At 34.6% G+C, this 22368-nt stretch overlaps 3 protein-coding genes across 3 annotated transcripts; all 3 read left to right on the top strand.

Annotated features, from left to right (window-relative positions):
• Positions 1–4370: 4370 nt before the first annotated feature.
• On the top strand, positions 4371–4997 carry LOC131045211 (germin-like protein 9-3). Its single transcript, XM_057978757.1, has one exon. It carries the CDS (start codon positions 4371–4373, stop codon positions 4995–4997), a length of 627 nt encoding a protein of 208 aa, XP_057834740.1.
• Positions 4998–12722: 7725 nt separating this feature from the next.
• LOC131045245 (germin-like protein 9-3) lies at positions 12723–13325 on the top strand. Its single transcript, XM_057978797.1, has one exon. It carries the CDS (start codon positions 12723–12725, stop codon positions 13323–13325), a length of 603 nt encoding a protein of 200 aa, XP_057834780.1.
• Positions 13326–19078: 5753 nt separating this feature from the next.
• On the top strand, positions 19079–19681 carry LOC131045210 (germin-like protein 9-3). Its single transcript, XM_057978756.1, has one exon. It carries the CDS (start codon positions 19079–19081, stop codon positions 19679–19681), a length of 603 nt encoding a protein of 200 aa, XP_057834739.1.
• The last annotated feature ends 2687 nt before the right edge of the window (positions 19682–22368 follow it).

Here is a 22368-nt window from a genome sequence, read left to right as displayed (position 1 = left end):
ATTCCTCTGTGGGCTCCTTCTTTGAACCCCCTGCCATCTAGTGGTAGAGTAGAAGGAAAGGATGTGCCATGCATGGCCTTTCGTGATAAGAAAAGGCTTTCACACCCCCTCTGGAAATCCTTCTCACTTTCACAACCCCTCTGGCAATAAACAAACTCACACAGGAGAAAAATAAAATAAGAAAAACACCCATCTAGCATCACAAAGCACACATCAACTCCATGCACGATCCTACTGAAACATCATCTTCCTTTCTAAGGAAAAAACCACTCTTAGAAAATGAAAAAGGTTTCTTTTCTCTTCTACCAATTAAGTCATCACCCCATTATAATTATAAATTTTTAACACTTCATCTGGTGATGCTCATTCACCTGAAAAATCATCATTTTGGTGCTTTTCAACTCACCCTACTAGCTATGGACTCTAGAAGTCATGCCTATCAAATCCACTACATCCTGCTAAGGCTCCTCTTATGATTTTTGTTCTGATTTTATTCCTCCTTGATTGTATAAATTCTGCTTCAGAATCCTTGACAACAAGCAACCTCTGATTTCTCAAAGAAATCCGTGATCTCCCATCTCTAACTCAGAAGCTATCCATTCCTTTTATGCCTTTGAAACCATCGTCCTTTCTTGTCTAATCAACCTCAACTTAGGAGAAACCTTCAAACTAGTTCCTCAGGAATGACTTGGCATCCAAGCCTTAAAAATTACTCGTACATATTAGCTTGCCACCACAGTTGTCGCTAGCTCTCATGTTTGTTTAATGTTAAAATTTTTAGGCCGCGAGATAGTGACGAGATAGTTTGTGGTTAAGTTTTATTGTTATCGCCATCTTGCGATGTTAAATGTCTGAAGACATGATCAAGCCGCGAGCTCCAGCAACAAGTTGGTTTGGGTTTAAATCTCGAGGTCTCTAGATTTTTGGGTGTTAGCATTTTATGTTAGCGAGCTAGATATTTTTAATGAAATTGCTTTGGTCATGAGGTCTCGATTTGGTCTGATGTCATGCATCATAGCCGCGAGAATTAGCGAGTAAGTCATTTCATACAGTTGTCACTATCTCTCATGTTTGTTTAATGTTAGCATTTTTAGGTCGTGAGCTAGCGACTAGATAGTTTGTGGTTAAGTTTTATGGTTATCGCCAGCTCGCAAGGTTAAATGTCTGAAGAGGTGATCAAGCCGCGAGCTGGCGACAAGTTGTTTTGGGTTTACATCGCGAGGTCTCTAGCTTTTTGGGTGTTAGCATTTTATGTTAGCGAGCTAGAGATTGTTAATGAAATTCCTTTGGTCGTGAGGTCTCAAGTTGGTTTGATGTCATGCATTATAGCCATGAGAGTTAGCAAGCAACTCATTTCATACAGTTGTCGCTAGCTCTCATGTTTGTTTAATGTTAGCATTTTTAGGTTGCGAGCTAGCGACTAGACAGTTTGTGGTTAAGTTTTATGGTTATTGTTAGCTCGCGAGGTTAAATGTCTGAAGACGTGATCAAGCTGCGAGCTTGCGAGTGAACTGCTAGAGGTTAAGAGATAAACAATTTTATGTTGGCGAGTACGTGACAACGGTTAAAGTTACCACTATCTCCAAGTTGTTGTGGTGATGAGAACTTAACATTTTGAGGTCGAGAATTGGTGAGTGGCGGTTCAGTTGCCCTTAGTCGCTAGATCTCGAGATTATGAAGGCTTAGCATTTTCAGCTTGCGAGTTGGAGATAGAGTTGTAAAGGCTTGTGGCTAGGTCATGAGATTTTCTAATGGGCAGTCTTTCAGGAAGAGGGTTGACGACTATGTAGCATGTGTTTTAATGACTTGACAAGGACTATTGAGGTGCCAATATATTTTTTTTTACGTTTTGGAAAAAGGTTGAAATTGCCAATATATTTTTTTTATGGTTTGAAAATAACTTCAAATCGCCAATATTTTTTTTTATGGTTTGAAAATAGGTTGAAATTGCCAATATTTTTTTTATGGTTTGAAAATAGGTTGGAATTGCCAATTTTTTTTTTATGGTTTGAAAATAGGTTGAAATTGCCAATGCAAATATTTTTTCTTGTTTTAAAAATATTACAATTCGCCCATGCAAATATTTTTTTTGGTTTTAAAAACATTACAATTCGCTAGGATTTTTCACAAACTTTGAGCGATCACGAATGATTCGCCAATGGAGAGTATTATTCTTTCTTCGTAAACCGCAAAATTTTGCTAGTAAAATTAATTTTTTCCTCAGCAATTATACACCTTTCGCTAGGTTTTTACACCTTGTTCGAGGGGGGGTTTCTTAAAGTTTTCCCTGTGCACAATTTCATTTTAATATTCTTTAATATAAATTCTCATAGCTAGAAGCAGATATCACAAACATAAATGAAAATTAGGAGAGGCTAATGAAGATCATTCGGGAGCTTATGAATCGCTATAGGAATTCTATTAAGAATATTGCCCTCGTCATTCAGGTCTTCCATGAAGAGCTAGAACATCCTAAAGAGAAGATGTCATGTGATTTTTATGACTCAAAGTAGCTTCCCACAACAAGCCCAAAAAGGACCAAAGAAGTTAAGTAACTTTATCAAATCTACCACTTAAGTTAAAGAAGATGGTGATACTCTAATTTCTAAGGTTTTCTCCTTCAAAGATTGGCTACATATCCTCTAGAAGGAATGATAGGGTGTGAAGGGACTAGAATCCTTTAATGATAGTTAATGGTATTGGCTCTCTACTAGTCCTCTATTTTTTGACTGTTTATTTTAAAAACTCTTTGTTTTTGGTTTTTGATCAATCTCACGCCTTGTGAGATTAAGGTTGTTTACCTTGGTAGTGGCTATGTAATGCGTATGGGCCTTTCACCATGCTAATCTAATAAAAATAAATGACAATGAACTTGAACTCTTTATAACTAGAAAAAAATTGCTATTGACTTATTCTAACAAAATTGCCACCGAATAATAAGGTATATATTCCACTAGATGTCAAAATCCTTACAAAACTAGACAACATAAGGTACCTTATGTGTGGCATATGGAACACTCCAAGATATTGGATGCGAGAACCTCTAAAGAATTTAGCTTGTAAGTGCTTCAGATATGTAGCAAGTTGAGCAGAATTTCAAAACAAATAATTAGACTTTAAAATCTTTCTCAACGTGATTACATATAGCGGCTTGGATATCTAGGAACACAACACAAGTGATTATCGGATGTTGGAATCCTAATATATATTCATAGTGAAATTTTTTGGTTTAGAATCCATTGGCCCCTAGCACAAAACTAGCTACAACTTTGACAAGTATACTTAACTACTCACTAAGATGCATTACATAGGGAAACTCATCTTTGTAAAGTATTGGAATGCAGAACATTGCAAAATTTTGATACATGAAAGATTTTGGTTGTGCTAATATTTGGGTTCTATGATTTGAAACATGATTTTTGACTTGAAATACTTGTTGAAAGGAAATGTATAAGGGGATTCGAGACTTCAAAACAAGATTTAATGAATGAATATGCAAACGCCAATCATATTAAGTGACTGACATGACATATGAAGCACAACACAGAGGAGTCCAAGACATAGAGACACAAAAGGTGCAAAAGGCATAACCATAGTGATCAATCTCTTAATGGGTGCCACTAAGGGGAATTTCTCTAATTGGTTAATGGTAAGGGTTAGAGTGTTATAAAAAGAGCCAAAAATGACCATTATAAGAGGATCATGCTGACACACTCATAATAGATGGTAATCTGATATAATGATTGCCCTTACCCTTTCCACTACTACTTTTAAAAATAAACCTATTGTCTATACTTTAAAACATGTAAATTGTACATACCAACCAACCACCTTTTTATTATAAACTCGCTAGATATGTTATAATTAATCTAATAAAAAAGTTTACATTGCATTGCCTTCTTTCTATCTAATTATCTATCTATATATATTTATTGCAAACGGTATGGAACGCGTTTCGTTGATTTAATAGAATATATATTTCAACTCTTCTTTAAAGAAAAAAACAAACAAAAGGATATATTCCAAACAGTGTAGAACGTGTTTCATAACTTGTTGTAAACGTCAAGCCTGCAGCGCATCGTGATAATGGACCCTCAGACCAACAAGAAATGGGTTTCCTAGACTATGCTTTATCTAAATCCATCTTCTATTCTGATACAGTTTGGCGGTTAAGCCAACGAGTAAAGGCCAAAAATGAAGCCGGTTTCCGCGTTGAAGGCGACGCAATTGATAATGAACAACTTACAAAGCTACTATAAATACATGTTTTCTAATACTCCTTAGTCACACAGCAATCACTAACATTCCTTGTTTCTGCAGAGAAATAAGTGCTTCTGAGTTGTAATATTAAGAAAAAGAGACAGAAAGAGATGGAGTTTAATGCAGCCTACCTGATGGTCATGTTATTGGCTTTCAATATTGTGGGATCGACCCATGCATCGGATCCTGATATCATCTCTGATTTTGTTCTGCCTCCGGGCCAGAATCCCGCAAATGTCGATGGCAATTTCTTCACCTTCACGGGACTCCGACAGGTTGGAAGCAACAATTTAACCGGGCAGACCAATGTGAAGGTGACAAAGGCATCAATGGCAGAGTTCCCTGCTTTAACAGGCCTGAGCGTTTCAATGGCTGTGCTGCAGTTTCCTGCTGGTGGAGTGAACCCTCCTCACACTCACCCTCGCGCTTCAGAACTTCTGTATCTTATGAGCGGATCTCTGGAAGTTGGAGTGGTTGACACCACCGGAAAGCTGTTCACGCAGACACTGTACGCAGGAGATTTGTTCGTGTTTCCCAAAGGACTCGTCCATTTCCAGCTGAACAAGGACTATAAGAACCACGCATTTGCTGTTTCTGGGTTTGGAAGCGCCAACGCAGGCACTGTTTCACTGCCGTCTACTCTATTTACGAGCGGTATAACAAGTGATGTTCTGGCCAAGTCATTCAAGACAGACGCCAAAACTATTGACATGCTCAAGGCTTCCCTCAAAGCTTAACCTTCACCGCTTCTTTCATCTACCCTTTATCATGTTTTAGTTTTCCCGCTTGCATTGTTCAGATATATTTTTCTGTTTCCTGCACATATACTAATATTTATGCATTTATTTGTATTCAGCAAAATTAAATAAATGAAAAACCATGAATCGCTTTTAACTTGTTTGCAGGTTCTCCTAATAAAAATTTAGAGTGTGATTTCATTTTACTATTTTGTAATATAAATTTATATAATATTATGTTATATTTAATATAGAAAAATATTATTCAATTATATAAATTAATTGTTTATTCCATTTTTTTTTGCATCAATAGAAAAATTCATACAACTTACTTATAAATTAAGTATTATTTTAGATTTAAAATAATTTACTATCTATTTAAAATCAAAGTAAGTTGAAATATCATATTCATATTCTAAAATTTATAAAAGTTTCATTTTAATGCTAAATTAAACAAGACCTTAATATTTTATAGATAAGAATAAATACATGCATCAATAATTATTACATAAAAAATCTATAAAGAAAAAAAATAAATTTTAATCAATAGTATTTTTAACATAGTAAATAATTTTTTTTAAAGTCATCTCTTAATGAGAAAGTAAATAGTTTAGTCATAAGTTCTGATTAGATTAAACTAGGAGATGCACAAACCATTTCATAGCCACTAAAGTGAAGAAACCTAGGGTCTCATGAGGAATGAGAGTTCCAAATTAGAGGGCTAGCTGCCAAAAAGAACAAAACCTAGATGGCAGCCAGAACCAAACACCACAAAACCAAAAGACAAGACTAGAAGAACAAAACCTCAATTGCATTCATTGTCTCTTTTCTATCCTCCTTCTAGTCAATCTTTTCATAGAGCCCCTTTAATTCCTCTTCCATCCCTTCCCACTTCTCAAGCTTCTTCGCTAAATCGTTTGTCGCCACCCAAACCCTGTAATCCTTATCATCTATTGCCCAAATGGAAGTTCTTGTATCCACCTTGGCAAGGGCCTCAAGCCTATTATTTATTTATTTATTTTGCCACATTTAGTTGCCACAAGAGACAATAGGTTATAGCTTCATGTTTGTTGTAGGCATCATAGAGCGCATTGACCTTATCAACAAAGACAGGGAAGTCCCATTTCTTTGGTAACTTAGCAGGTGATGGAGAGGGGAGCCAAATGAGGGGGTAGAAGGGGTGAAAAAATTACAAACAAGGTTGTTTAGAGTCCACTCTGACCCAATAGACCACAAGGAAGAAGAGTCCTCAAAAAAATTCTCCTCTGCCTTCAGCTCTTCAACAATTGGTTCAATAATGGGAAGGGTCGGGGAGTTCTTGATTTTAGCCAACTTACTAGGTTTAACTTGGGTAGGGGCCCCTTTGGGATTAGGAGTGGAGATGGTGGCTTTACTATCTGAGTTATCTAATAGCTCAACACATAGAGTGGGATTTGGCGGGGGGGGGGGGAGCAGAGGGATTGCCAACTGGCCCACAAGTACATGCCAAATTTGGGTGGAAAATATATAGACATAGAATAAGCTCCTGATGCAGGGGAAGATCATTTTTAGTTTTAGCTACAATGACCATAGACTCAGAGATAGATGAAAATAGCCAATAAGGGAAATTCATCTTCACACCATACCTAAAATGGTCGAGAATGGGGAATAGATGAGAATGGAACTATTTAAATTTCCCATCCAATGTGATGTAATTCATAAGAAGTAGTGTGACATCTTTCCAAACCCTAGGAAAATCATCTCTTTTCAACCCTCTTTGTAGGAGAGACACTTTCTCTGCTGACTTCAGGAACCTCACAAAATTTGCCTTGTAGTTACCCTTAGGTTTCTTTGGGAAGGTCATTCCTTTCACCACAAGATTAGTAGTAGTCGTAATAGTATCCATAGACACCATGAAATCCACACCCCCCACTCTAACTTCACTCTCATTCTAGGATTGGGAAAACTGCTTAGACAAAGAAGGGTTGAAGCCCTTGATGCCCTCAACATATGTCACTAGATTTCCTTCCACCACCTTCTTCCAAAGAGCTTCATTTTGTTTGAAATTGTCACATTTGTCTATCTTAGTTTGAATAAGATCACCATCCATGGTTTCCTTAGAGAAGTCAAAAATAGGGATAGGAGGGGTTGCTAAAACTATCTTTGGGATAATAATAGTTAAAGGCGGTTTTGATTGAAGTATAATGTGGATGACATAATAAAGGAAAAGGTGATTTTTAAATTTTAGTTCTCATTGGGACTAATGCCTTTAATAATCATGGCATGAATATTATCAAGTAATTTGTTTTGCATCATCCAAATTTTGAGCTCAGTGGAGAAAGGATCAAGGTTCATCAGCCCGTTCGCAATCCTATTGCCTTCCTTGAGGGTGTGTTGAAGCCTTACATGGTCAAAGGTGGTAATGACACCTTAGCATTTGATGATAAGGTCCACCACACTCCAACTTGGTATAGTCTTTCTTTGTAGCATCATGACAACATTATTTGAATCACCTTAGATAATGATATTCTGGTAGCCCTTGTTCTTGGCAATAGAAATGGCATAAAAATCCACCATCACTTCTAGCACATTAGAAGTTTCAATTCCCATGTTATCCATGTAGACCATCACCACCATGCCACCCAAATATCTAATGACCCCACCCCAACCCACCCAACCTAGGTTCCCTTTAGAAGACCCATCAAATAGTTTAGTCATAAGTTTGAATGGGTTAGCCTTCAATCCTTTTATGACTTTGTAATGATATTTTTTTTTATCGTAGGATAGTGAGGATTGGATGTGACAACTAGAGTGCCATATGTTTGGCCAAAAATCCTGTGTATCATGCTTGTACTAAACATGTTGATTTTCAATATCACTTTGTACGAGAGATGATTGAGTATGGATATGTCTTCATTGACAAAGTTGATACTTTGGATAATGTTGTAGATTCTCTTATGAGGCCAGTAACCATGAATAAATTCTCTTGATGCTAGAAGGCCATGGGCCTTGATTAATGTACCTAATTTACATATTATGTATCTCTATGGTGGAATTTACAATGTATGATGTCAAGTGGGAGAATTATAGGATTTAGGTGCCATTAACCTTGTAAATCCTTTAATTTATTTTTTTCCTAAATATCTTTTCTAATTTACCAATAATAGTTTAAATTGTTAAACCAACAATGCTGAAAGATACTGGATGTAAAGGAAAAGTTACTTTTATTGTTTGTCCTCTAGGGAAAGGACAAAATAGCTAAGCAACCTCTTTTGGAATATTCTATTTTTAGATGCTTGGACACTTTTTAGGAATTGTAAGACAATATATGATGATTATGATAGTCATTATTGTTATGGCAGCATCTATGACAATTTTTCTGACAAAATCCTTACACAGGTGCACATGTATGAGAGATGCCTTATGACAGTTGTAAGAGCATCTATAAGAGGTTATTTTGGGAGGTGGGTGTGCATTTTTTAAAGTTTTTTTCTACCTATTGTTTGGTGTTAACATAATGGCATTCATCTCTCAAACTTGTATAAATTTATGTCTCAAGCTAGTGTTCTTCATTCAATATTGTTTAGTTTTCAAGGTAACAAAGTGTTGATGGGTTTTATAGAGGTCTACAGAGAAGTTTAAATTGTTTCTCTACTCTTCATTGGATTAGTAATATAGTTTCCTCTCTTTTTATGGTGGATTTTTTTCCCAAAAGGGTTTCTCCATGTAAATGTAGGGTTTCAAGTGCAATGGTTTTCTTATTCTTGTTTTGATTCTACAATGATTGTGTTAATGGTTAATCTTTAGTTTTATATTTGCAATAATATTCGTTTAAATTTCATATTGCAAACTTTCTTCACCATGTTTTATAACACACCTATCATATAAGATACAGATAATAAGTTTACATAGAGTACACATATGATACTTATTACTTTCTCTCTAAAGTAATATGATTAAGACATATAACAGTCTTATGTAATCCTATGTCTCATTTTGGCTTATACAACCAAGTGGTTCTCTTTATATTCTATAGTCATATTTATGTTATACATCTCTATCATATGATAGAATAGTACTATTCTCTCATATTATTACCCTCTTGATCTTCCATTGAAGCTCCTAGATCTTGTGTAGATATATTTTTAGAAAAATAATACATGATATAGAAATTCTATGCCAACTCTTATGCATACACATCCCTATATATTCTTAACTCATAGCGTGTCTTTAAACTGAACACTTTCATTGAATTTCTTAAAAACACATTAATAGATCAATGACATTGATATTGTGTACATTGATCCCCTAAACTATTAGTCATTCATTTAATGTTGTGCATCCTTGAGATAAACACCAATCCAAATATCCACATCATCAGACTTATCACATGTTCACTGTTTCTATCCCTTTAGCTAAATCTAATAGCTATAAACAAGACAAATAAATTGGATTTCAAATCTTCATGTTACTAGACAAAAATTACATTAATTAATAGTATATAAATAAATTTGAATCTATAAATCTTAGATTCCATTAAACCTAAAATTCTCAACAATATAAAAAACATAACATAGCTTACGTCTCACATAAATAAACATTGGATGTGAGGACCCATAAATAGTTTGGCATATAATTGCTTCCAATGCATATCAGTCCTCTAGATTTGAAAATAACTAATTAGAATAAAAAAACCCTTCTCAACATGATTTCATAAAACTAGCTTGAATCTATAAGAAAATAAGGCAAGTAAAAATTCAATATGAGAATCCTAATATATTTTTTCATAATGAATTTTTTTGTGTTTGCCAACTCTAGTCTGACAAACCCAAAGCTAACTAAAACTTTAAGAAGCAAACTTAAACTACTTACTAAGTTGCATTACAAAGGAAAACTCAGGTATGTAGAGTATTGGGATGAAAAACATTAGAAATGTTAGATGCTATATTTGACAAAAAATTGATACATGAAAGATTTTGGGTATTGTAAAATTTGGGCTGTAGGATTTGAAGCATGATTTAGGACTCAAAACACCTATTCAATTGAAATGTATTAGAAGACTTAGATCTTTGAAATAAGACTTAATGAATCAACATGCAAAAAATGACGATATTAAATGATTGACATGACCTATGAAACTGGATACAAGCACAACCCAAAGGAGTTCAAGACACAAAGACATAGGCATCACCACGGTGATAAATATCTTAATGGGTGCCATAAAAAATAATTTCTTGAATCGATTATTAGTTAGAGCTAGACTATTATAGAAAAAGACAAAACTAGTTGTATGCAAGAAAGATGGTTAGTGGTCAATTAATAACTAAATGAACAAGCATACCAATGAAACATTATATATGAAGGATAAAACAAGATAAACAAGTTTAAACCAATATCCTCCCAAAACCGTTCCATTGTTTTCTATCTCATTGGATTCCTTCAATCATGATTTCTCTCAGATCATTGAGAAATTGACTCTTGGAATGACAACTCCAAGAATGAGGGATGAGATGAAAAAGATCTATATGCAAATGCAACTAAGATCTATGTTATAGATAATGAAAGATAGTTATGATAGATATTATGCCATGATAGTGAAATTTAAATAGGCTATGCTAACATGATAAAATGGTATACTAACATGCCTCTAAATGTCTATAATGATGATTAACAAAGAGAAGCAAAAGCTTGATGAAATGAACTATGCTCTGGATGCATGAAAACTTGGATGATGATAATGAAGGAAATGAGATCTATTTATAGAAGAAATGGGGAATTGGATGGTTAAGATTGAGTAATCTTAAAAAGGGCTAAGATTGAAGGATACTCAATCCATGTAATACTTCCAACCCAATCCTAGATTGACAAGTGTCACCATAAGGAGGCTTGAGAGGAAAGATAAGGAGCATTAAATGCTTGAGAGGACATGATGGTTACCTGAGGGGGTAAGGTTAAGGTTGAGTTAGTGGATAAAACTTTTATCCAAATGATAAACTCTTGTACAAGGGTTAAAGGGATAACCATAGTGAATTCTTGAAGAGATCTTGTGGGTTAAATGGATGGTTGAGTTAGAGAGAAATTCTCTAACCAAGGGTCAAAGGTGGGTTAGTTTAAAGATTTAATCCCTAAAGGCTTGGGAAGACTTTGGAGTAAAAAGGCTTTTAATGTTTGTAAGAGCCTTTATTGTTTTGGAAGACTTTGAGGGTTATTTTTGGTCTAGGATTGTTCAAATGTTTAGCCGAGGATTAAGCTTAATTAGAAGGGTTTCGAAGAATCCAAAAGGACGATTAGTGTGCAAGTGGATTTTGTAGGAGAATGCAAGTAGGATGGGTTTTAGGATTTTTAAATAAATATTAATTTATTTAAAAGTGGATGTGAATTTTGGATTTTATTTAAATAAATCTTTAATTTATTTAAACGAAAAAGGGGGATAAAACATTAAATACTTGAAGACTTGAAGGGAGTCATTAAAGGTTTGAGAAGTCTCTAGAATGAAACCTTTAAAGGTTTGAAGACTTTAAAGGAAGCCATTAAAGGCTTGAGAAGTCTCTAGAATGAAACCATTAAAGGTTTGAAGACTTTGAGGGTTAACTTGTTGAAGAAATAAAGCCTTTAATGCTTTATGAAGACTTTACATGTTTTTGACAAGTGACCTCTTCTTAAGGAATGTGCAAACCATTAAAGAGTGATTACTCTAATAATAGGGGTTTAGACATGATTAGGAGGAAGGTTAATTTGCAACTTGCATTTTCTAGAAAGTGCAAGTGGGGGAGGGATTTTATGATTTAATTGAAATAAATTGATTTATTTCAAAAAGGTGGGTTACAACTGGCATTTGAAGGATATTTAAATAAATATTGATTTATTTAAATGCCATTGGATTTTTAATTAAATGGAAAAGGGGGGATTTAATTAGATAAATGTGATTTATTTAATAGAAGGTTAGAATGTAGTTAAATGAATTAAATAAAATAAATTGATTAATTGATTTAATTAATAGAGGAATTGAGGGTGAACTAATTAAATATGATTTAATTAATACAATAATTATTTAGTGGATTAAATTAACATTAAATATTTATTTAATTAGATGATCAAATTTATACGTCTACACTAATCATAATATGAAATCGTGTCAAGACACTCATAAACAGTCTTTGTCATGATAATCACCCTCTACACTATTACTTACAATTAAATATATTATCTATACTTCAAAACATGTAAATTGTACATACCCACCAGTTACCTTTTTAAATGAACTTTCTAAATATATTATAATTAATATAATAAAACAGTACATTTTGCAATGTCTTCTATAAATATTCATGGCAAAACAGTACATAGAACGCGTTTCAATAATTTAATAGAAGAGTATATGTTCTAAAGAAAAATACAAACATTCCAAACAGTGCAGAACGCGTTTCAGAACTTGTAAACGTGAAGCCTGCAGCGCATCTTGAGAATGGTCATTCTTTATCTGAATCCTTGTCCTGGTCTAAAACATTTTGGTGATGATTCCACCCAGTAAAGGCCAAAAAAGAAACCGGTTTCCGCGTTCAAGGCGATGCAATTGATAATGAACAACTTCCAACGCTACTCTGCCTATCGTATAAATACATGATTTCTAATACACTTTAATCACCCAGCGATCAGAATTCCTTGCTTCTGCATTGAATAAGTGCTTCTGAGTTGTAATATTAAGAAGAGAGAGAGAGAGAGATGGAGTTTAACGTAGTCCGCCTGATGGTCGTATTATTGGCTTTCAATATTGTGGGATTTACACATGCATCAGATCCTGATATCCTCTCTGATTTTGTTCTGCCTCCGGGTCAGAATCCAGCAAATGTCGATGGCAATTTCTTCACCTTCACGGGACTCCGACAGGTTGGAAGCAACAATCTAACCGGGCAGAGCAATGTGAAGGTGACAAAGGCATCAATGGCAGAGTTCCCTGCTTTAACAGGACTGAGCGTTTCTATGGCGGTGCTGCAGTTTCCTGCTGGCGGGGTGAACCCTCCTCACACTCACCCTCGCGCTTCTGAACTTCTCTATCTTTTGACCGGATCTCTGGAAGTTGGAGTGGTTGACACTACCGGAAAGCTGTTCACGCAGACCCTGTATGCAGGAGATTTATTCGTGTTTCCCGCAGGACTGGTCCATTTCCAATTGAACAAGGACTATACGAACCACGCATTTGCTGTTTCTGGGTTTGGAAGCGCCAACGCAGGCACTGTTTCACTGCCCTCTACTCTATTTACAAGCGGTATAACTAGCGATGTTCTGGCCAAGTCATTCAAGACAGACGCCACAACTATTGAGATGCTCAAGGCCTCCCTCAAAGCTTAACTGTCATCACTTCTTTCATATACCCTTCATCATGCTTGTACTTTTCCCGCTTCCATTGTTCACAGATTTGTTTCTGTTATCTGCACATATCATCGTATTTATGCATTTATTTGTCTTCAGCAATATTAAATAAATGAAAAACATGAATTGCTTTTCTATTTCCTCGCTCTTCTCGAAATTCACATTGATCACAATATTTTCAATAATATATACTTTGATGAAATTGAATTGTTATATATATTGACCAAGCAATGCTTAAAAGGGTGGATGTAACTGAAAAAATACCTTAAGTGGACGGCAATAAATTTTGATGAAGCTTTTGTTGGGATGTGAAGTTCAACGGTCAGATTCCTAACTTTTGGTTTCACAATTGAATATTATTCTATAGATGCCTGTATATGCAGTCATGTATGATGTAGTATTAGAGATATTGATTAATATAAGTGTTCCTTGCTTTCTAGTGGATGTAGCCGGTAATGGTGAACCACATTAAAATATTGCGTCATGCGTTGTCATGTATATCTTTTTGTTTATTTTTGTTTTAGTTTAATTGTTGAATGTTATCTCTATTCATTTTAATCTTCACAATTGGTATCAGAGCTATATTGGCTTGAGTAGAGATGGAAGACGAAGATGATGACGCTGATTTTGTTATTGAAGAATTTCTTGATAATCTTGATTTGACTAAAGAAGAGGATGCTGAAGCGAGTGAGGATGAAGTTGAGGAAGTTGAGACCGAGACTCAGGAGGATTATGAAAAAGAAAAATTTATGAGGTTGAAGGAAGAGAATCTCCTGCTCACAGACAAACTGATTTGTATGGACCAGAAGTTGATGGTTTTGTGTCGCATGATGAATATTAAAAAAGATAACTTTGAGAAAGAATGGGATTTTTCTGAAGAGATTGTATTTCAGCAACAGGAAAGTGATGGGAAGCTCCTAACAAAGGACTCTTTCCTCACAAAAATGCATGTCTTGTTGATAGGAAAGCCTTTCCTTTGTGGAAAGAATCCACAAGAGGATTTGGGCTGCCTAGCGACTAAAGATCCTAGGAGCCTCGGGATTACAGAGCTAGACGAGGTGGGAGGGAGCCTCTTGTTCAAGGCTATGCAAGATCTAGAAGACTTTAGAAAAGCTAAGAATATGGTCTTTGAAGAAATTGGATTTGAAAAAGAAAAAGAGAGTGATGATTTGTCGATGAATATTCTAGAAGTAGAGGCGGAGTGGAATGCATTGGTTGCAAGTAGTGCACAAGCATCTACAAGACATACAACAAACTCATTTGACATGGAACCTGTTGGTTATGGGGATAGTTATCGAAGCGGTCCTGATGCTGCTACTATGAATTGGTTAGAGAATTGTGGTCAATCAGTTGAATGTGAGGTTGTTATAAATGTGCAGTCCCCGAAGACATTTGCATCCAACTCTGCCACAAAAGAGAATCCATTTTTCCTGTTGAGCAATTATGCTTCACTTGAGGATTTGTGGTACAAAATTTATACTGTAATGGAATGTTTGAATGAACGCACACGATCTGAGATTATTGATTTGGAGAATAATAACGTTGGGAATCTGGCAGAGGTTAGGAACCATAAAGATTCAAGTGCCACCTGTTTTGCCAGGGATCATTATTACAGCTGCTATCATGACCATTATAGTGGTGGTTGTTTAGGCAATAAGTTGGACCAAGCAGATGGCGTAGCATGTATAGCCCAACAGTCACTCAATTTCTCATGAACGTCTAGCCAGATAGTGGCAGTGGGAAAATTGGCCAGTGATTTGGGTTTGGGCGTTTGTGTGGGACAAACTACTCAAGACAATCCCCTGGCATTGCAACAGTGCATGATGGAGCCTATGAAGTGGCAGCATGAAGCGAAGGAAGCAGTGAAGCTGGTAACACCTATACCAGAGGGAATCGATATTGGGACTACAGATAGTCACGTTGGAGTGTGGCAGCACGATTGTGTGAATATCATTATAGATGATCAGAGGTAATACGCCTACCCCGATGTTTTCTTCTTGAGATGTGGGGAATTTTACTCTGCAATAAGTGCCAGTAAAAGCAGGCGCGGATAAGAGGCATGCTACAGACGTCTAGTGCCATTTTGACAAGACATAAACATACAAGAACTTTGTACGCACCTGCAACATAGACGTGAATGACATTTTAAACATCTCTGTAGAGGACAAGATTGCAGGAGTGAAGAACAAGATCGCCATTGTTAATGACAAGGGATGTCTCAGCAAAGAAGATATTTACAGAATGTTGTGCGATGAGGAACAATACAAGGTGGAGGATGAGGAGATTATGAGAAAGGTATCCCAATCAAGGCATAATCTATGTGCAAAGACCTACGACAGGATGAACAGGAAGAATAATGTTGATAGTGCGGAAGGTATTTTAGTTGACCGTAATGTTGATGAATTAAATTCGGTTAGCAGTAATGTTGGAGATTTGAGATTAGTTTTGGGTACAAGAGATGAAGACAATTCTTTAACCATAGTGTTTTTGATGTTAGAATTGATTCCAAATCTCCCAAGGGAAGCTGAACAGATTCAACAATGCAAAGGGAAAGTTTTGGCTTTGCATGATGAGCCCGAGGTAGCATGTGTTTGGCTTCTTAATCATGACTCCCCTGGGCTAGCTATGGCTAGAGTTTTTGGTGACTTCCATCTTAGGGACTTTGGTCTCATTACTAAACCATATATTTCTTACCATTGCCTCACTGAGAAAGATAAGTTTGTTCATTTTCTGGAATTGTGTGTCATCCTCTTGAATGGGCTTGTTATGGCTGGATATGATTTCATCAATACAATTATAGGATGCTATGCACATAATGGCCATGGAGAGGAAGCTGTTAAATTATGGCATCAAATACAGAGTACTATTATTCTAAGTGGCAGACAAGTGCAAGACCATGTCATATTAATTGAATATTCCAAACTAGCAGGTCAAACTTTTAGAGTGTTTAATCTCGACAGTGAATGGTTTAAGCTTGAAATGTATCAATTCTTTGATGGAGGTTGCAAAGTTTATGCTCCAACACTAAGGGTATTAGAACCTGGTAATGGTGACCCTTTAGATTTTCTATTAAGGGAGAGCATAGGTGCAGGTTCCCATGATGAAGGTTTTTGTGCATGGCTATACCGGTTGGCCTTCACGGGGGAGATTGTTGGGATGTGAAGCCCAATGGTCAGATGACCTTTCACCTTCTTTGAACTTTTGGTTCCACACTTGAATATGATTCTATAAATGCCTGTATGTGCATTCATGTATGATGTATTATTGGAGATATTGATTAATATAAGTGTTCCCTACTTTCTAGTGGATGTAGCCAGTAATGGTGAACCACGTTAAAATCTTGCATCATGCGTTGTCATGCATATCTTACTGTTTATTTCCATTTTAGTTTAATTATTGAATGTTATCTCTGTTTGTTTTAATTTTCACAACTTTGAATAATATTTCATAAAGGTATGGTTATTATGTTTGGAAGTTGGAAATGGAAGATATGGATTTTGGTTTATAGGTAGCTCTTTAAATGAACTCTCAAAGAAGGATTATTGAAGTGGATTTAAAAACAATTATCAAAGGTTTGAAATGTCAGATAAATTAATGAAGGTTCAATAATCTTCTTCCAAAAGGTCTTTCAATTCTACATAAATGTTTTAATGTCAAAATCAATCACATTTATGTGAAAGGTAATTGGGATAGAGATCGGGAAATTGATTGAAAAATGTAAATTTTAATTTTAGTTTTGTCCAATTTTATGGATGTTTGTTCAATCAAATACATGTACTAATTTCTGGATTTTGTCTTTAAATAAATTATGACTATTTCAATTGATTTCTAGTTATTCCATTTTGATTCTATTGCTTTCTCTACTATCTTCAATTTTTTTTTTCTTTTATGGGAAGATATCTTTTTTTTGAAATTAGATTATTTGTTTCGCCTCCATTCTTATGAGATCTCACTCTTCTTGTCTCCATTATTGTGAGAACATGCACTCTTTTGCTTATATTCCCATAGGAACACACACTCTTTTAGCCTATGAATCACTTAGTATAGTCTGTCTTGTTATTTGAATTTTTTTCAGAAATCCTAAATTAGTTTCTATAAATAACCTTAAAAAAAAACTCTTTAGATTTGTGGTAGTAAACAAATGAAGAATATAGAATAAAATCCTCTAAGATCAATAATCAATGATAGGTTCTCATAAAAAAATGGTGGCTTTCCTTCATAATGGAATCAAAATAGAATCAGTGATAAAAAAATTCAATTGAAGATAGTAGAGAAAGCAATAGAAACTATCATTGATTCTATTGATTCTATTGCTTTCTATAAAAGTTCAATTGAATACTATCTTTGATTCCATTTTTTTATCATTGATTTTGTTGCTTTCTCTACTATCATGGTGGATTTCCTTCATTTTAGGCCCGCTTTAAATTGTTAAGCATGAGAAAAGTTCAAGAAAAATTTCTTTAGACATATGGAAAGAAATGAAAGAAATATATAGAATAAAATTCAAATTCTTCTATGGTTAAGAATTGATGTTGGGGTTTTCAATTATCTTGTTTCATTCAATATACAATTAGGTCATTGAGATATTAAAAATAAATTTATTCATTTTTATTAAATTAATATAATGTGTACACATACTTATACACACACACACACATTTATGTCTATAGACATTATGTGTCATAAATCATATAAGTATTGAATGATGAAATAAAGTTATTTGGTGGGGCAAATGGCCATTGGTATATATATTTGCATAGTTGAAGTTCGAGAAGTGTGAGTTGAGGTGTGAATTGATAAATGCTTCGAATTTAAAACATTTTGCTTAGCATTCTAAAAAATGAGAAATTTGGAATTCATGTAGTCATGACTAGATATTAGTATATTATATGTATAAGATTATCATTAAAACTTCAAAATATTATTTAGCTACTTATCCAATAAAACTAACTCAATTTCTTTAGTGTACCTAGTGAAAACTAGATAAGAACTAATAGAATTAACTACCTTTTGCTTCATAACATTTTTTAAAACTATTACTTCCCTATTACTTCCCTATATTATCTCAATAATAATCTGCCTTAATATTTATTAATAATCTAGACATCACCCTTTTTTACAAATATTGTAATAGATGAAAAAGGAACAGAGACAAAGACGGAAGACTAAATTTTAAATAAGAATAAAGAACATCAGAAATAGCCCCTAAATAATTAACATATATATGAAAATGTAGAAAATTTAACACAATAAATGACATACCGTGCAAGAAGAAACTACCATTGCAAATTTGTAACGGAGAGCGGCCAGAGTAATACCTTGTGCGTGCATGGTGAAAAGATAGTCAGAATTGGTCAGTGGATAGCGTTTATATAATGTGGCCAATATACAAGCTTTCTAGACTACGCGTAAGGGCAAGCCTGCAAACTTAGCGTGATAATGGGTCCCTCAATTCCAATAAAATGGGCTTCAGCCAAACTAATCTTTATCAAAGAATAATATTGAGGACTGCTCTAAACAGTTGTGAAGATGAAGCCACGGAATAAAGGCCAAAAAGAAGCCGGCTTCAGCGTTGATCAACTCCCTACGCTCCTCTTCCTGTCGTATAAATACACGATCTCTAACACTCCACCAATCAGCACTCCTTGACTCTGCAGTGAAATCAGTGCTTCTGTGAGAGAGAGAGAGAGAAAGAGAGAGAGAGAGAGATGGAGTTTAACGTAGCCTACTTCATGATAATGTTATTGGCTGTCAATATTGTGGGATTGACACATGCATCAGATCCTGATATCCTCTCTGATTTTGTTCTGCCTCCGGGTCAGAATCCAGCAAATGTGGATGGCAATTTCTTCACCTTCACGGGATTCCGACAGGTTGGAAGCAACAATTTAACCTGGCAGAGCAATGTGAAGGTGACAAAAGCATCAATGGCAGAGTTCCCTGCTTTAACAGGCCTGGGCGTTTCTATGGCATTGCTGCAGTTCCCAGCTGGCGGGGTGAACCCTCCTCACACTCACCCTCGCGCTTCTGAACTTCTCTATCTTCTGAGCGGATCTCTGGTCGTTGGAGTTGTTGACACCACAGGAAAGCTCTTCACGCAGACCCTTTATGGAGGAGATTTATTCGTCTTTCCCAAAGGACTCCTCCATTTCCAATTGAATAACGATTATAAAAAGCAGGCCTTTGCTATTTCTGGGTTTGGAAGCGCCAATGCGGGCACTGTTTCACTGCCATCTGCTCTGTTTACGAGTGGTATAACTAGCGATGTTCTGGCAAAGTCATTCAAGACAGACACCAAAACTATTGAGATGCTCAAGGCTGCCCTCAAAGCTTAACTCTCACATTTCTTTCATCCGTCCACCATCGTTCTTCTACATTGTCCGCTTCTATTGTTTACTGATTCTTTTCTGTTTTCTTCATAGATCATCATATTTATGCATTTATTTGTCTTCACCATAATTTAAATAAATGAAAAGTATTTTGTTTTTCTATTTCCTCACTTTTTTCTTCAAATTCGCATTTGATCACAATATTTTTGATAATACATATTTTGATGAAATGGAGCTGTTATATGTATTGATCAATACCACTGATAAAAATACTAAGTGATCTCTACAGTCAGAAAGTTGGATAAAAGTCAATTTTGATGGAACTTAACAAAATATAATCTCCATTTATCTAAGTGGAGGGGCTATTCCTAAAATCATAAAGGTATAAAGGCTGGGTTCTAAGTGGAGGGGCTATTCCTAAAATCATAAAGGTATAAAGGCTGGGTTATGAGCATGCTCAAATGGAAGGTGGGATGTAGAGTTTGGAAAGAGGTTTCCATAATCAGTTGTTAAAGATTTTTAAATTTTGGAAGATTAGAAAGTCAATCAATGGATGCTCCTTAACCTTCATCAATAAGGTCTTACAATTCTAAAGAAATCTGCAATATCCAAGTCAATCACATTTATTTGCAAATGCTAATCATTTGTTAGATTGGGTTCTTAATTGAAACATTCAAACAGATTTTAATGAATGCTTTCTTTTTCATTTATAATAATATAATAAATGAGTAATTGTCAATTTATAAAAAAGAAATATAATATATAATATATACGTCTTTGGAAACTAAACAAAAGAAGAAATTACAGGATTTGAGTGTGCAAGGTACGGATTCTCAGACTACGATTGACCCATTTACTAGAACTAGAAGGAGGAATCAGGAGAAGGGTACCTCCAGGGTCATTATGGAGTAGCTTGAAGACATAAATCAAGAGATGATCCAAAACAACTCTGAATTGGTGCACTCTTTCCAGTAGGGTGTTGGTGTTTTGTTTTGTGCTTAGCTTGTTCTTTTGTAGTTTTTTACTTTGTGGGCTCGGCCCCTGTTTCTTCTATTGGTTAGCTATTAGTTTTGGTCTTTTTTGTGACTGATCTTTTGGTTCTAAGACTTTGGGTTTCGGATCCCTGTAAAACCTGTTTACCTTAATCAAAAGCAAACTTTAGTAGAGAGTAGTTGCTCTTAACAATTATGCTTTGTATCTTTCATAAAGGTTTTTCCAACACATAATTATGTTATATTAAATTTTTATAGTTCTCATTAATGTTTCTATTTCTCATTGTCGTTGGGATTTTGATTAGAACAATAGTTTCTTGCGTCAATTTCCTAGATTAAGATCCATAAATAATGTATAATAATTATAATGCAAATGATTTTATCATAATAAATCTTCATCAACTAATTTTTTTTGAAATTCTGTATTAAAACATTTCATCATTGTTATGAGCATAATAGATGACATAAAAAAAAATGTTTATATACACCTTTATGATAATAATTTCCATCACCCTTCAAATCCTCAATGCATGAATCTCTAAGAATACAAGTACTAAAATGCATAGGATCCAAAACATCATGGGATATAGAAACATTTTACAAATGACTATCAATAGTATTTTTCAGTTGGGAAACATGATCATCATGAATATCCATAGAATCCACATGAGATATACAAAAATTGTCATCATAAAGCACAACATCAATATGTAAGGAGTCATAAGCCAAAACATCATTATGTTGTAAATCATAATAGAATGTATCATCATGTGTAAGAAGGTGAATCATATAAACTACCACTCTTGGGCTCATCATAAGATGTACCATTAAGAAAACATTAACCTAAGTATATAAAAATAGAGCTATCATGATCTGTAGGAATAATAACATTACAAAGCTTAACAACATCATAAATAGTAAAGAAAGATGTAAACTTGTCACATCAATATCATCCTTACATATATCATAAATTACATTACATTATCATCATCCATCTCACAAATAGTATAATTGTCATGAAACAAAATATGTGATGTATATCACTTAAATAACCATTGAATAATTTGGGATTAACTTTTAACATGATCATATTAAATTTAAACATTAAATTTAAATTGCTTACCAATTCTTACATTAGAAAACACCTATAAACTAATTATTCTATTAAAAAGATTGAATCGAATAATTTCTTTCACCAAATACATAATTTAAAGCCTATAAAATTTTGAATGATAAAGCTAGCATTGGACAAACATAAAGATAGTGCCTTTTAGCCAACACATCATACTCGAAATGTCATGACTTTGAAACCCATATCCACACCTTGCCATTCAGCAAATTGTGCAGCCAAGGCGGAAATAGTTTGAAACAAGATAAAATCTTTTCAGGCCTAATATAAATAAAGTGGATACTATTTTACCTGTTCTTCGAATAGAGATTCTTTTCACAATCTTTAATATTGTATTTTCATTTTCTTGAAATAGAGATTCTATTCACAATCTTTGATATCCTTCCCAACCTTACTTTCTCCATTCATTTTCTGTTGCATTCCTTTGATCACTACAACTGTTAACTTTTGAATTTCAAATTTTATTTCAATTGCATGAGGGGTGTTGGTTAATCTTGTTCAAATTTTGAGGATATTAAACAAACATGTTTTCATTTTATTAAATATCCAAATTATATGATTGTGAGATGAAA

The sequence above is a fragment of the Cryptomeria japonica genome, chromosome 10, assembly GCF_030272615.1.
Source record: "Cryptomeria japonica chromosome 10, Sugi_1.0, whole genome shotgun sequence".
Classification (NCBI taxonomy): domain Eukaryota; kingdom Viridiplantae; phylum Streptophyta; class Pinopsida; order Cupressales; family Cupressaceae; genus Cryptomeria; species Cryptomeria japonica.
This window is presented reverse-complemented; position numbering and strand designations above follow the sequence as displayed.

Excerpts from the sequence above, each read along its gene's own strand:
- LOC131045211 (XM_057978757.1), top strand. The coding sequence starts at position 4,371 with ATGGAGTTTAATGCAGCCTACCTGATGGTCATGTTATTGGCTTTCAAT.
- LOC131045245 (XM_057978797.1), top strand. The coding sequence starts at position 12,723 with ATGGTCGTATTATTGGCTTTCAATATTGTGGGATTTACACATGCATCA.
- LOC131045210 (XM_057978756.1), top strand. The coding sequence starts at position 19,079 with ATGATAATGTTATTGGCTGTCAATATTGTGGGATTGACACATGCATCA.